Source organism: Salmo salar, chromosome ssa23 (assembly GCF_905237065.1).
Source record: "Salmo salar chromosome ssa23, Ssal_v3.1, whole genome shotgun sequence".
Taxonomy (NCBI): Eukaryota; Metazoa; Chordata; class Actinopteri; order Salmoniformes; family Salmonidae; genus Salmo; species Salmo salar.
This window is the reverse complement of record NC_059464.1, coordinates 28167351-28183822: the sequence shown is the minus strand read 5'-3', so window position 1 is coordinate 28183822 and position 16472 is coordinate 28167351. Positions and strand designations below refer to the sequence as shown.

At 39.8% G+C, this 16472-nt stretch overlaps 1 protein-coding gene across 11 annotated transcripts in view; it reads right to left on the bottom strand.

Annotated features, from left to right (window-relative positions):
• Window positions 1-409: 409 nt before the first annotated feature.
• Window positions 410-16472, bottom strand: part of LOC106584340 (leucine-rich repeat-containing protein 7) — a 116698-nt gene continuing 100635 nt past the window's right edge. For 4 of the 11 annotated variants that reach the window (XM_045706221.1, XM_045706227.1, XM_045706228.1 and 1 more), the window contains 4 exons: window positions 6971-7204; window positions 6522-6614; window positions 5217-5291; window positions 411-2694 (listed from right to left, as the gene is read on the bottom strand). In XM_045706221.1, coding sequence (XP_045562177.1) covers window positions 2587-2694; window positions 5217-5291; window positions 6522-6614; window positions 6971-7204 — 510 coding nt within the window. In that variant the 3' untranslated portion in view covers window positions 411-2586. Of the gene's footprint in view, window positions 5292-6521; window positions 6615-6970; window positions 7244-16472 lie in introns of all 11 variants that reach the window. The other 7 variants (XM_045706219.1, XM_045706223.1, XM_045706220.1 and 4 more) reach the window with 5 other exon arrangements.

Below are 16472 nucleotides of genomic sequence, written 5' to 3'. Positions count from 1 at the left end.
TGAATTAGAGGCACACTTAACCAGCACGGCAACCACAGCATTCTGCAGCGATACGCCATCCCATCTGGTTTGCGCATAGTGGGACTATCATTTTTTTTTCAACAGGACAATGACCCAACACACCTCCAGGCTGTGTAAGGATTATTTGACCAATAAGGAGAGTGATGGAAAAGCAGCCAACAAGTGCTCAGCATATGTGGGAACTCCTTCAAGACTGTTGGAAAAGCATTCCAGGTGAAGACAAGGGTGTGCAAAGCTGTCATCAAGGCAAAGGGTGGCTACTATGAAGAATCTCAAATATAAAACATATTTTTACTTGTTTAACACTTTTTTGGTTACTACATGATTCCATGTGTGTAATTTCGTAGTTTTGATGTCTTCGCTACAATTTAGGAAATTGTAAAAATAAAGAAAAACCCACGAATGAGTAGGTGTGTCCAAACTTTTGACTGGTGCTATATATATATATATATAACACACACACACACACACACTTCACCAATCTTTGTGTTAATACATAAAAAGCATGGAAGGATTGAACTTGCATGTGCAAATAAATAGTATAATAAACTGTCACTAAATCTGTCCAACTAAACAGAATTATTCTCTTTCAATAGTTAAAATTACTTTTTGCACAAAAATGAAGCAGCATTCAAGTCCAGTTACTCTTCATACTGCAAAAGCTTGGAGTACATTCACAATCTATATGAATACATTATCTCAATTTGTTTTCAGTCACCATTATTTACATCAACACCGCAATTAGACAGAATAGTACCATATATTCACTTTATATTTAATTGTATTTTAAACATATACAAAAATGACTATTTTTTTATTCATATATATAATATATTTGTATAACACAAATTCACAATTACTGTAGAAATATGGTTTTATACATTTGATAGTACAGCTTTTATTCTCCAAGTCATAAGTACTTCACCCATACTTTTTCATTGTCCTTATAAAATCTCGCAATTTGAGCAAAGCTAAGGTATATCAATATATTCTGAATAATAACCTGAAAACATTTAGTAAAAATAATTATATTATCAAACTTTCTCACAATATCTTGAATATTTTATCTCGTAATTTACTGGATATTAAAGTACAACGTACCAGCTTAGCTTGGCACAAATTCTACCAGGGTCCCTCCATAGGGTTATCGGTGCTTGGTTTTGCTCAAGAATGTCACAATTGATGCTACATTTGACAAAAAATAGTAATGAAACATTGTTAGGGCTCATAAGGTATATGTTCTTGATTGTAATAAAATGGCACCAAATGTCACAATATAATAATGTCTCTTTGTAAACCTCACCGGTTTGCAATGAGAGAAACTTCTTTATGAGAGAGATCCCAAAATTTGAAAACACAGAGAATGTATCCAAAAAACATATCCAAAGGCCATTATAACCATGAAAGCATGCTGTACCATCAGAACTTAAAATGAACATCCATCCAGAAATGGAACAAAGTGAAATGCCTATTCTGGTCAGTAGCATTGTTAAAAAAAAATTATACATAATTCTCTCATGAATACTTTTCCAATAGTGCATTATCATAATAAACTGAGCTTAAAATGAAGACATCGAAAGTAATTTGTGTTCTACAGAGTGGTGCTGAAAAGCTCAGCAAAATTACTTCAAATCAGTGGGAAATAACTTTTAAAAAAAAAACAGAAACAGATGAGAAACAATGTTACAACTTTTCGGAATGAAAATTCTTTAGGAGTTGAATATGGGGGTATGTGACATTACATACTCCTTGGCGCAATTGCAGTACATACGTGTAAACACATAATGTAGCCAGCAGATGGTCCTCTAGGGTAGTCTTGTAATCTAAAATACTCTCAGATGTGGGATTGAATATTGCTTCTACTTTTAAAATGTAGCTAATTTGTGCAAACATATACATTATTGACCAACTACCAAAAATCTACCTAATAGAATGTAGTGACTGGTTGGGTATAACAATCAATATAGTGTTAATACATTAATGAAATAAACCGGTGGGAAAACCTCTAATAATAAAAAAAACAACTGTTGATAAATTGGCCCTGTATTAAGGTAGATATTTTTTTTTTTTTCATTTCATTTAAACAATTTAAGAACATTGTAAACATGTATTTTCTGTACCATTCCTCTCGCTACTGTTCATGTCTTTATTGTAAATGAAAATATTTACCCACGGCATATACAAAGTTGAGGCAGTGTTTATGGTGATTAGATTCCTAAAGAGCTAGTGTGTTTTCATGCTCTGAGAGTAAAATGAGAAGCTACAATGAAAAAGGTACAAAATAAAAGGCAATATAAATACACAAAAATGTCCAAATAAAAACTAAGAAAATTGCCTCAGGCTGAATGACAAAAATGACTTTCCTTCACATCAACTCAAGAGATACAATTCCTGTTTACATAAAATTCATAGATAGGTTATAAGATATGTATCCTATAGTACATTTGGCACTAGTATTTGCCATTGGTCCAGCAATCGGCAAATGTCACTGTTCCTAGATAAAAACCGGTTGTATACATTTCCACAACCCGTTTGGGAGAGAAGCAATGGTGTTATAAAAAATATTTAAATTGTGCTCTCCCTCAAGATTACTAAGTCCACAGTTTTCTGGAAATTCTTCAGAAGAGACACAGCAGTTTCATGTTCCATGTGTAAAAAACTATGTCCATTGGCCTGCAATGCAAAAATTAAGCAGAGGGTGAACAGAGTGACGTGAGTGAGACGTGGCAGGGCGGGGCGGGGCAGGGCGGCACGGAGAGGACTGGGAACAGCCCTAGCTCAGAGGAGATAAACAAACAACACTGTCAAGGAAAAGAGGAGAGACAAAGCAGAGAGATGCACACAGGAAGAGGAGGAGGTCATGCTGTAAAGGAGAGAAGGAGGAGAGAAGTGGATCTTTAGAGGTATGTCCTTCAGCTAACACTTGCATCTGTGGAGAGAGAAGAGAGGTTCCTGCTTCTGCAGGCTACGGGTGGGCGAGGGGCGAGGGCTTCTACTAGCACACATTTAAAGCCACACAGATACAAGAGACATGCCAATAACTGTAGGGACTATTCCAATCCCATTAAACTGTATTGGCACAGAGAGCCTGGCTTGTTCATGTAGGCTTCACTGTCAGGCGTTTGACTAGCCTCGACAGTAGCTTCACATGGACCAGGAATCTGACAATCTACAAGGGGTACAGTTCCCTCTCTGCACTATGGTAAACACTTACTTTGACAGCGTCAATCCTATGTACTGTATGTGTGATGGTGAGTTCCCTTTAAAATAACAGCCCTCTACCTAAGCTAAATACAACACCACATCAGTGTGTAATTTGTGTCTTATCACATGGGGTGGAAGAGCTCTTTTGCTCTTCCTAAAAGGTTTACTCAGGGATCTGACTCAGGGATCTGATGATACTGAAGTAGAAGAGAAGACCCAATACAATCTTTGCTGCACAGTGCAAAGTTGAAAGATATAGAAAATAGTTGAGAAAAAATGGCTGCAGGGCTTTCAAGGTTATCAAAAAAGTTGAGATCAGGTGCCGTATCCACAAAGCATCTCAGAAAATATACTAGGAATCCTATTAAAAATTGGTTTAAGACAACAACAAAAAACCCAGCTCAGAATAGGTTTTAGAATGATGTTAAGACGCTGCTCAGACAAACTCTGAGCCAGGAGTAATTTAATCAATTTACAATGTTTCACTCAGCTGGTAATCATGAGAGTTTGAGGTGCCGCAAAGGAAATATAGTGATGACGCTCATTGATATTGTTGCAAATGATTGGGAATAACCAATCGCGATGAAGCATCGCCAGTTGTGAACTATATCACACTTCTAATAATGTTGAATGTGACTGTAGGCTACATGAAATGGTAAACGTTTGAAATAATTTTCACCTGACACGATCACTTTGCCTATTCTTAATTATTGCCTAATATGTTGGCCTGCATAACCTTTTTTTAACCAATTATGATAATTGTTAAAAGTGTAATTTCTATAATACTACCGTTATATCAACACACTCGTCACTCCCGTTAAACAACTCTATATCGCTTTGGCACAGCAGGCATCAAGTCAGGTTCTATCATTTTCATCAAACACAATCAAAGCTAACATAGGCCCTAGTTGCCTTCAATTGCCCAAACGATAGGCATGGTCAATTTAGGAATCTTTTTACCAATGTGATATTGTGCTCCAAAGGGATAACTTGAAATAACATTATGTAGGTTAATTAAATAATCGAAAGGAAAAAAAATGTTTATTTATTAGTCTAGTGGTTATACTGTAAATGTTTGAATATCATGTGAAATCATTGTGAAAAGCACAAGGGGGAACTGATGCATGTAGTCTAGGTCTAGATTACTAATGGATTGATCAGATATGTTTTGATATTTCTTCTTTTAACCACTCCAAAGCAATTACATGTGGCACAGGAACATTTAGGATTTTAGTCATTTAGCATCTTATCCAGAGCAACATACTGAAGATAGCTGTCATCTGAAGATAGCTCGGTGGGAAAACCACATATCACAGTCATAGTAAGTACATTTTTCCTCAATAAAGTAGCCATTAGCAAAGTCAGAGCTAGTAACTACTGACTCGCTGCCGTGCTGCACTTTTCCATTATCAAGACATCTGCTGGTTAGCCTTCACTTGTTAGGACAGCTCATGAGGTCTCCTAAATATCTGGCGACTAAGTGGGACTCTTATGAAAGACGCTTCATGCATAGCTTTTATTTTTACTCATAAGAGTAGGAGTAAAATGTCTCTATTCTCAGCACAACCAATTTTCTACTCTTAGACGCTTTGTAGATACGGTCCAGGTTGTACTTTGACCTTCACTAGTATTTCAGATACAAACCAATTCATCCAGCACATTACATTGCTGGTTACTACTTCGTTTTCAGGCATCTAAAACATCACATTAGGAATCTTATCATATCAGTAAAGTTACTTGTATGTGATCCACTGGGCCTTTATTAGGAAACAATAACCACTATTCCTTTTGTCTGACTTAGGGACAAGTAAAGCATGTTGGAGGTTTGACAGAGGTCAAAACAGAGGACCATGCTCACTTGGTAGACACACGTACGTCCAGCACAAAATGCCACATGCAAAGCCTCTACAGGCAATGTGGAGGAGGGAGGATGCGCTCTCACAGACTCAGAGGACAACGATGATCGATGCGGTGATGAAGAACACGGTTACCTTCAGTATTTTGTCCCCAGGCTGTAGCAGGTTGGAGGCCGGTCCATCAGGCTGTACCCTAGTAACAAAGATACCCTATAAGTCAAAAGTGATATGAGATTAGGAACCACATGGTGAAGATGGTTTAGAATCTGTGCCTTTCAAACTGGTTGTTTGTTGCTTTTGTTTGTATTTTCCTCTAACTCAAGATCTGTGCGTGATTTTGATTGACATGTTGTTGCCAACATTAACTTGATATGTTTATCTGTAAAAAGCAGACAACTATCGTAAGGATTTTTCACAAGATAAAAAAAAAAATGGAAGTCTATGTGTGCTGTTGGTTAAATTCAAGAACTAGGTGTACTTACATGCATTTACATCTACCTTTAATGAAAACATTTTAACAGTACAAAAAGAGTTACTTTAAAAATATATATATTTCCAAAAATATGGACACTGGGGGATGTTTTTGCCATTGCATGTTTCCAAAAAATGGCTAGTCAAGGCAGAGATTATAAGTATACCAATCTTTGCATGCGTTTAAACTATATAATACTATATGATGAGCCTCAATCAACACAGTTAAACAGTTAAACCTCACTTGAACCCGAATTACGTTACTATCATCTAATGACTCAGGTATTATTACAGCAGGTACTCCTTGAGGCATCACAGGAAAGCAGGCCCTCAGAAGATATCCTCAGCAATCAGCATGCACCACCTTTCAGTGGGGTGTTAAGATGGTAGATGATATGCATACAAAATATACAACACATTCAACGGCTATAACAATTATTACAACTTTGAATCTGAATTCTATTCCTATGGCTTACAAGACCTTCCCCATACAAATCTAATGTCAATGAGAAGAAACTAGGCTTTGATATTTTAAAACAAATAATAAGAGAAAATATTGCCAGTGGCAACAACATAACTGATTTAGAACAATTCTAAATGGAAATCTATAAAATAAATTCTCACTGGCTCTTTTCTTTGCTGTTACATGGCAACAAGACATTATTGAACTATTTCACATTCGCCAACCTTATGACTGACTACATTACAAATCATTGCCGCAAAAGTGTTGGCTTTTCTTGATTCTTGGCGTATAATAAAACGGTTCAGAGTTAACCAAGTCAACTGCAGCAACCCATACAGCAATGCAGCAGCACCTGTTACCATGGAAACTCTGAAGTGAAACATACAGTGATGTGCAGTGGTTATTGAAACACCTTAAGGAATAAGAGAAAAATGGAACATGTTCCTATGGCACAGACTGCATAGTATCAGATGCACACAGAGAACATTTAGTTGCTTTAATCTTACCATGTCAGAAGGCTTGAAGGGGTTCCCTTGGCCACTGATTCCCCCTGAGATGCTGAACCCTAAACCTGGATTCTTCTCTATCCGCACACAGAACTGCCAAACGACACAAAAACAACATCATGCCAAAAATAGACATTAGGTATTGTATAACTGTGCAATTACATGGTGCAACATCTCTCCTCTCTATATACCACTAGCCATAATATAGGCCTCTCAGAGATCTGTTGGTGACAGATTGAGAGAAAGGGAGAGAGCGGGAGAAAGAGAGTGAAAAGATGATTGAAATGGAGGGGGTGCGCGAGAGAAACACAGACAGACAAACACAGAGAAAGAAAGCGAGAGAAACACTGAGACAATCAAAGAGACAGAGAGAGAGAGAGAGAGAGAGAGAGAGAGAGAGAAACACCAAGACAATCAAAGAGACAGAGAGAGAAAGAGTAATGGCCAACCTGCTCCTGGAAGTCGTCCATGCTCTTCTGGCCTTTGGTCTGGATGAGGCAGCGTGCACTCTGGGGCCGTGTGGTGGTGGCCATGGGCAGAGGAGACTGGTACTGCTGGATGGAGATCTTGTTTATGGCACCCTCATACTGCTGGTCCCGCACTGAGCGGTGTGGGGGTGTGGCCGACGTGGACGTCACGATCATGGTCTGTGATTGGTGGGGGTGGGGGTGGTGGCCGCCTGCCTGTGGGTAATTCAACCCGTTAGGCAAAGAGTCAGGAAGCTGCAAAGATGCAAACGTCACGTCTTACAAAATGGCAGATAACATACAGATGAAGTGCAGCATGCTTCTTCAAACCTGAATTACCATATAGAAACTTTCCGTCAAATCCTGTCGTCAAATCAAATTTTATTTGTCACATGCCCTGAATACAATTGGTGTAGACTTTACCATGAAATGCTTGCTTATGGGCCCTTCCCAATAATGCAATTTAAAAGTAATAATACAAATAAAATAGTAACACAAGAGGAATAAAATACACAAGAATGGAGCTATATACAGGGAGTACCAGTACCAGATCAATGTGGAGCTATATACAGGGAGTACCAGTACCAGATCAATGTGGAGCTATATACAGGGAGTAGCTGTACCAGATCAATGTGGAGCTATATACAGGGAGTACCTGTACCAGATCAATGTGGAGCTATATACAGGGAGTACCAGATCATTATGCAGAGTTACAAGGTATTTGAGGTAGATATGTACATGATTTCAAACCGATTTAAAAACTGTAACTAGGCCACTTCAGTGTCGTCTACATGATGTATACTGAACAAAAAATATAAACGCAACATGCAACAATTTCAAAGATTTTACTGAGTTACAGTTCATATGAGGAAATCAGTCAATTGCCGTCAATAAAATGCAATTCTGTTCGTTGTCCATAGCTTACGCCTGCCCATACCATAACCCCACCGCCACCATGGATCACTCTGTTCACAACGTTGACATTAGCAAACCACTCGCCCACACAACGTCATACACATGGTCTGCTGTTGTGAGGCCGGTTGGACGTACAGCCAAATTCTCTAAAAGGAAGTTGGAGGCGGCTTATGGTAGGGAAATGAACATTGAATTCTCTGGCAACAGATCTGGTGAACATTCCTGCAGTCAGCATGCCAATTGCACACTAACTCAAAACTTGAACATCTGTGGCAGTGTGTTGTTTTAGAGGGCCTTTTATTGTCCCCAGCACAAGGGGCACCTGTGTAATGGTCATGCTCTTTAATCAGCTTCTTGATATGCCACACCTGTCAGGTGGATGGATTATCTTGTTAAAGGAGAAATGCTCACCAACAGGGATGTAAAAAATTTGTGCACAACATTTGAGAGAAATAAGCTTTTTGTGTATATGCAACACTTCTGGGATCTTTTATTTCAGCTGATGAAACATGTGACAAACACTTTACATGTTGCATTTATATTTTTGTTCAGTGTACGTAATAAAACAGGACACACAAACCACAGTTTTCTCTGTGCATTAATAATTCATAGGAAGTCCCCGGTCTACCCTTATCATTATTCTTGCACTGATGGTTAGAATGTGACCACAATGAAATGACTAAGACACTGACAAACAGAGGTTGCCATGGAGACCAAGCAAGAATGGAGCACTGCTGGAATGAATTATGGCGCTTTAGAAATTCCACAAGAGGAATAAAATAAAATATACAAGAATGGACACACTGTACCAGACCAATGCGAAGAGGTACGAGGTATTTGAGGTAGATATCTACATGAAGGCCATAGATTTTCAAGCAGATTGAAGTCCCTGGTCTAACTTTTTCATTATTATTGCACTGATGGTTAGAATGTGACCACAGTGATGTGACTAAGACACTGACAAACAGAGGTTGCCATGGAGACCAAACAAGAATGGAGCGCTGCTGGAATGACTCATGGAGCTTAGAAATGACTCCTGACATTTATAAACATTGACATACTGTAGCAATCACTTAAGTGATAATGACCGAGAAGCCGGTGTTAATATATCCTCCAAACTCCGGCCTTGTTCTTTCTACATACTGTATGTTCAAGTTGAGGGAGCGTGCAATTGGCATGCTGACTGCAGGAATATTCACCAGAGCTGTTGCCAGAGATTTGAATGTTAATTTCTCTACCATAAGCCGCCTCCAAAGTCTTTTTAGAGAATTTGCATGACCAACATATTCAAATAATCATTGACATATTTTCATTAAAAACTTTCTTTTGATGAATTTATTCATACTATTTCATCATTCCACAAGATATAGTCCCGACACAAATCTAGGGTTGCTACCTAAGCCGGCTGGTCGTTCGTTCTATTGGTTCGGTTGCTAGAGGCGTGACCCAGTCTTTCAGTCTTTTTGTTCTGTATCTATGGACGCAATGTTCCACTGGAATGCTACCTGGCAACTTTCTTATCCCTTGCTTGTCAACTATGACTAACTTACAGTCACGTCAAAAAGTGCAGCCAGAATAACAGCAAAGTAGCTGCAATTGCATTTGTTTAAGCAGTTTTCTAGTGACATTTATTTGGATATATCCATAACAATGAGCTAATGACTCTTGATTTCGCCTGGCATACAAAAAGTGCTCACTCATCAGGACACTGTTGTTTCAGAGGAGCTAGCCAACAACACAGCTAACACAATCACTTCAAACTGAAGCTGGAAAAACTGCAAACTAGCTGCACTTTGTTTCTTTATACCTTTAAAAAAAGAAATGTCTTTGTATATATATATATATATATATATATATATATATATATATATCAATAAAAATGATGCCAGCTGATTCATATGATTTCGACTGGCTGAGAAATGCTGCCTACCTGTCTGTCTCATCCCAACTCCCGACACGTTAATTTATATGGGACAGCTGGAGATCGAATTTCAATACTGAAACAATGTTGCAAATGTCAGAAAGACAGACAACAAGGTTTATACAAATCTCCACTGTTGAAATCTAAATTTTAGTGTAAAAGAAATGTGAGATAATGTCTAGATGTTTTTTTATAGTGGAGATCAAGTTTATACATTGCCTGGCTGGGCTGATGAGACAGTGGATTATGCAGTCCGATGGAACAGAGGAAATAGGCATTTTAACATCATAGATTTAGCCGGTGGTGACTTGTGGAATGGACACTGGCTGGAATGCGGTTTTAACCAATCAGCATTCAGGATTAGACCCACCCGTTGTATAAAAGTAAATAAATGAGCCCATTTAAAAATAAAGAAAAAAAGGTGGAGGAACCTTAAGAAGTACAAAAGGGACAAGACCGGGAATCACGACGCATATGGTTTTACAAGTGCCTTCAGAATGTATTCACACACTGACTTTTTCCACATTTTGTTGTGTAACAAAGTGGGATTAAAAAGGATTTAATTGACATTTTTTGTCAAGGTTCTACACAAAATTGTTGTCAATTAATGGAAAATAAAACAATCTTGATTCCATAAGTATTCAACCCCCTGAGTCAATAAATATTGTCTTATTTCACTGCAGAGCCCCCAGCCCTGCCCAATATGCCTTAGATAGCCCTTTTGTCCAATCCTCCACACATGCGGTGACCTCACCAGGCTTAACTGGTGTCTCTAGAGAGAAAACCTCTCTCATCGTCACTCAATGCCTAGGTTTACCTCCACTGTATTCACATCCTACCATACCCTTGTCTGTATACATTATGCCTTGAATCTATTCTTCAATGCCCAGAAATCTGCTCCTTTCACTGTCTGTTCCGAACGCACTAGACGACCAGTTCTTATAGCCTTTAGCCGTACCCTTATCCTACTCCACAGTGATGTTCCTCTGGTGATGTAGAGGTTAATCCAGGCCCTGCAGCCCCCAGCATCACTCCCATTCCCCAGGCGCTCTCATTTGTTGACTTCTGTAACCGTAAAAGCCTTGGTTTCATGCATGTTAACATCAGAAGCCTCCTCCCTAAGTTTGTTTTATTCACTGCTTTAGCACACTCCACCAACCCTGATGTCCTAGCCATGTCTGAATCCTGGCTTAGGAAGGCCACCAAAAATCCTGAAATTTGCATCCCCAACTACAACATTTTCAAACAAGACAGAACTGCCAAATGTGTCGGAGTTGCAATCTACTGCAGAGATAGCCTGCAGAGTTCTGTCATACTATCCAGGTCTGTGCCCAAACAATTCGAGCTTCTACTTTTAAAAATCCACCTTTCCAGAAACAAGTCTCTCACCGTTGCCGCTTGTTATAGCCCCCTCAGCCCCCAGCTGTGCCCTGGACAGCATATGTGAATTGATTGCCCTTCATCTATCTTCAGAGTTTGTACTGCTAGGTGACCTAAACTGGGACATGCTTAACACCCCGGCCTTCCTACAATCTAAGCTAGATGCCCTCAATCTCATTCAAATGATCAAGGAACCTACCAGGTACAACCCTAAATCCGTAACCATGGGCACCCTATTAGATATCATCCTGACCAACTTGCCCTCGAAATACACCTCTGCTGTCTTCAACAAGGATCTCAGCGATCACTGCCTCATTGCCTGCATCCGTAATGGGTCCATGGTCAAACGACCACCCCTCATCACTCTCAAACGCTCCCTAAAACACGAGCAGGCCTTTCTAATCGACCTGGCCCCGGTATCCTGGAAGGATATTGACCTCCTCCAATCAGTAGAGGATGCCTGGTTGCTCTTTAAAAGTGCTTTCCTCACAATCTTAAATAAGCATGCCCCATTCAAAAAATGTAGAACTAAGAACCGATATAGCCCTTGCTTCACCCCAGACTTGACTGCCCTTGATCAGCACAAAAACATCCTGCGGCGTTCTGCATTAGCATCGAATAGCCCCCGCAATATGAAACTTATCAGGAAAGCCAGGAACCAATATACACAGTCAGTTAGGAAAGCTAAGGCTAGCTTTTTCAAACAGAAATTTTCCTCCTGTAGCACTAATTCCAAAAGGTTTTGGGACACTAAAGTCCCTAAACACTAAAACTATGCCACCATCAATAAATCTACGATAATCAAAATTTCAATAAGCATTTTTCTACGGCTGGCCATGCTTTCCACCTGGCTACCCCTACCCCAGCCAACAGCTCTGCACCCCTGCAGCAACTTGCCCAACTTGCCTCAGCTGGGCTAGACAATCTGGACCCTCTCTTTCTAAAATTATCTGCTAAAATTGTTAAAACTATGGCTACCCCTATTACTAGCCTGTTCAACCTCTCTTTCGTATCGTCTGAGATCAAAAAAGATTGTAAAGCTGCCGCGGTCATCCCCCTCTTCAAAGGGGGAGACACTTTACACCCAATCTGTTATAGACCTATATCCATCCTGCCCTGCCATTCTAAAATCTTCGAAAGCCAAGTTAACAGATCACCGACCATTTCGAATCCCACCGTACCTTCTCCACTATGAAATCTGGTTTCCGAGCTGGTCATGGGTGCACCTCTGCCACGCTCAAGGTCCTAAACAATTCTAGGGCTGTACATATGATGTCGCTCTTGCTGCTGGTGATTCTCTGATCCACCTCTACGCAGATGACACCATTCTGTATACATCTGGCCCTTCTTTGGACACTGTGTTAACCTGTTATGGATAGGGGGCAGTATTTTCACAGCCGGATAAAAAACGTACCCGATTTAATCTGATTATTACTCCTGCCCAGAAACTAGAATATGCATATAATTATTAGCTTTGGATGGAAAACACTCCAAAGTTTCTAAAACTGTTTGAATGGTGTCTGTGAGTATAACAGAACTCATTTGGCAGGCCAAAACCTGACAAGATTCCATGCAGGAAGTGGCCTGTCTGACAATTTCTTGCCCTTCTTGATTATCTCTATCCTTTCCAGAGGATCTCTGCTGTTACGTGACACTTCCTACGGCTCCCATGGGCTCTCAGAAGGCGGCAAAAAGCTGAATCGTGGCTTTGCAGGCTCTGGTTGAAACAAAGTAGCGCGTTTGGGTAGTTGGCTCGTGCCCGCGTCGACAGAATGCCTTGTTTTCTTTCGTCTGTTTACCTAGACGCAGATTCCCGGTCGGAATATTATCGCTTTTTTACGAGAAAAATGGCATAAAAATTGATTTTAAACAGCGGTTGACATGCTTCGAAGTACGGTAATGGAATATTTAGAAATCTTTTGTCACGAATTGCGCCATGCTCGTGACCCTTATTTACACTTCGGATAGTGTCTTGAACGCACAAACAAAACGCCGCTATTTGGATATAACGATGGATTATTTTGGACCAAACCAACATTTGTTATTGAAGTAGCAGTCCTGGGAGTGCATTCTGACGAAGACAACAAAGGTAATCAAACTTTTGTAATAGTAAATCGGAGTTTGGTCAGGGCTAAACTTGGTCAGTGTCTAAATGGCTAGCCGTGATGGCTGGGCTATCTACTGAGAATATTGCAAAATGTGCTTTCACCGAAAAGCTATTTTAAAATCGGACATATCGAGTGCATAGAGGAGTTCTGTATCTATAATTCTTAAAATAATTGTTATGTTTTTTGTGAACGTTTATCGTGAGTAATTTAGTAAATTCACCGGATGTTTGCGGGGGGTATGCTAGTTCTGAACGTCACATGCTAATGTAAAAAAGCTGGTTTTTGATATAAATATGAACTTGATTGAACAAAACATGCATGCATTGTATAACATAATGTCCTAGGGTTGTCATCTGATGAAGATCATCAATGGTTAGTGCTGCATTTAGCTGTGGTTTTGTTTTTTGTGACATTATATGCTAGCTTGAAAAATGGGTGTCTGATTATTTCTGGCTGGGTACTCTGCTGACATAATCTAAAGTTTTGCTTTCGCTGTAAAGCCTTTTTGAAATCGGACAGTGTGGTTAGATTAACGAGAGTCTTGTCTTTAAAATGCTGTAAAATAGTCATATGTTTGAAAAATTGAAGTTTTCGGATTTTAGAGGAGTTTGTATTTCGCGCCACGCCCATCATTGGATATTGGAGCAGGTGTTCCGCTAGCGGAACGTCTAGATGTAAGAGGTTCAAACCTCCAGACAAGCTTCAATGCCATACAACTCTCCTTCCGTGGCCTCCAATTGCTTTTAAATGCAAGTAAAACTAAATGCATGCTCTTCAGCCGATCGCTGCCCGCACCTGCCCGCCCGACTAGCATCACTACTCTGGACGGTTCTGACTTAGAATATGTGGACAACTACAAATGCCTAGGTGTCTGGTTAGACTGTAAACTCTCCTTCCAGACTCACATTAAGTATCTCCAATCCAAAATTACATCTAGAATCGGCTTCCTATTTCGCAACAAAGCCTCCTTCACTCATGCAGCCAAACATACCATCGTAAAACTGACTATCCTACCGATCCTTGACTTCAGCAATGTCATTAAAATAGCCTCCAACACTCTACTCAGCAAACTGGATGTAGTCTATCACAGTGCCATCCGTTTTAGCACCAAAGCCCCATATACTACCCACCACTGTGACCTGTATGCTCTCGTTGACTGGCCCTCGCTTCATATTCGTCGCCAAACCCACTGGTTCCAGGTCATCTATAAGTCTTTGCTAGGTAAAGCCCTGCCTTATCTCAGATCACTGGTCACCATAGCAACACCCACCCGTAGCACGTGCTCCAGCAGGTATATTTCACTGGTCATCCCCAAAGCCAACACTTACTTTGGGTGCCTTTCCTTCCAGTTCTCTGCTGCCAATGACTGGAATGAATTGCAAAAATCACTGAAGCTGGAGACTTATATCTCCCTCTCTAACTTTAAGCATCAGCTGTCACAGCAGTTTACCGATCACTGTACCTGTACACAGCCAATCTGTAAATAGCACACCAAACTACCTCATCCCCATATTGTTATTTATCTTTTTGCTCTTTTGCACCCCAGTATCTCTACTTGCACATCATCATCTACACATCTATCACTCCAGTGTTAATGCTAATTTGTAATTATTTTGCCTCTATGGCCTATTTATTGCCTTACCTCCCTAATCTTCTACATTTGCACACACTGTACATAGATTTTTCAATTGTGTTATTGACTGTACGTTTGTTTATGTGTAACTCTGTGTTGTTGTTTTTGTCGCACTGCTTTGCTTTATCTTGGCCAGGTCGCAGTTGTAAATGAGAACTTGTTGTCAACTGGCCTACCTGGTTAAATAAAGGTGAAATACATTTTTAAAAAACATGCTAGAATCACCTTTGGTAAGTCTCTAAGAGCTGGATTGTACAATATTTGCCCATTAATAAATGCTTTATTCTTTCCTGCTCTGTCAAGTTTGTTGTTGATCATTGCTAGACAGCCATTTTCAAGTGTTGCCATAGATTTTCAAGCCGATGTAATTCAAAACTGTAACTAGGCAACTCAGGAACATTCAATGATGTCTTGGTAAACAACTCCTGTGTATATTTGGCCTTGTGTTTTAGGTTATTGTCCTCCTGAAAAGTGAATTTGTCTCCCAGTGTCTGTTGGAAAACACACTGAACCAAGTTTTCCTCTCGGATTTAGTCTGCGCTTAGCTCTATTCCATTTATTTTTATCCTAAAAAACTCCCTAGTCCTTGCCGATGACAAGCATACCTAAAACACAATGCAGCAACCACCATGCTTGAAAATATGAAGAGTGGTACTCAGTGATGTGTTGTGTTGGATTTTCCCCAAACATAACGCTTTGTATTCAGGACTAAAAGTTCCTTTTTTTTGCATTATTACTTTAGTGCCTTACTGCAAACAGGATGCATGTTTTGGAATATTGTTTATTCTGTACAGGCTATTCACTCTCATTTACGTTAATATTGTGGAGTAACTACAATGTTGTTGATCCATCCTCAGCTATCTCCTATCACAACCATTAAACATTGTAACTGTTTTAATCACCACCGGCCTCATCCCTGAGCTTTCCTTCCTCTCCGGCAACTGAGTTAGGAAGGGTGACTGTATCTTTGTAGTGACTGGGTGTATTGATTCACCATCCAAAGTGTAATTATAACTTCACCATGCTCAAAGGGATGTTCAATGTCGGCTGGTTTTATTTTTGCCCTACTACAAATGGTGTCCTTCTTTGCGAAACATTGGAAAACCTCCCTGGTCTTTGTGGTTGAATCTGTGCTTGAAATTCACTGCTCGACCGAGGAGACCTTACCAGTGATTGACTTGGACTGAAAAGGTGACGTTACTCATGTTGGTTGCCGGTACAGTTTATATGTAGGTGAAGGAGCACCACAATACCTTTGAGCTAATATTTTATAAGAGGAATTGGAGATCAAGCAGTAGAACATTTGAGGGGCAGGTATTCAGCTCCGGTGAGCTTATGCCCAAGTCAAGCACTGGACCATACAGACAATTCTATGTGTGGGGTACAGAAATGGGGTACTCATTAAACACTATTATTACACACCGAGTGAGTCCATGTTGTCTACTATGTGACTTGTGAAGCACATTTTTACTCCTGAACTTATTTAGGCTTGCCATAACAAAAGGTTGAATACTTATTGACTCAAGA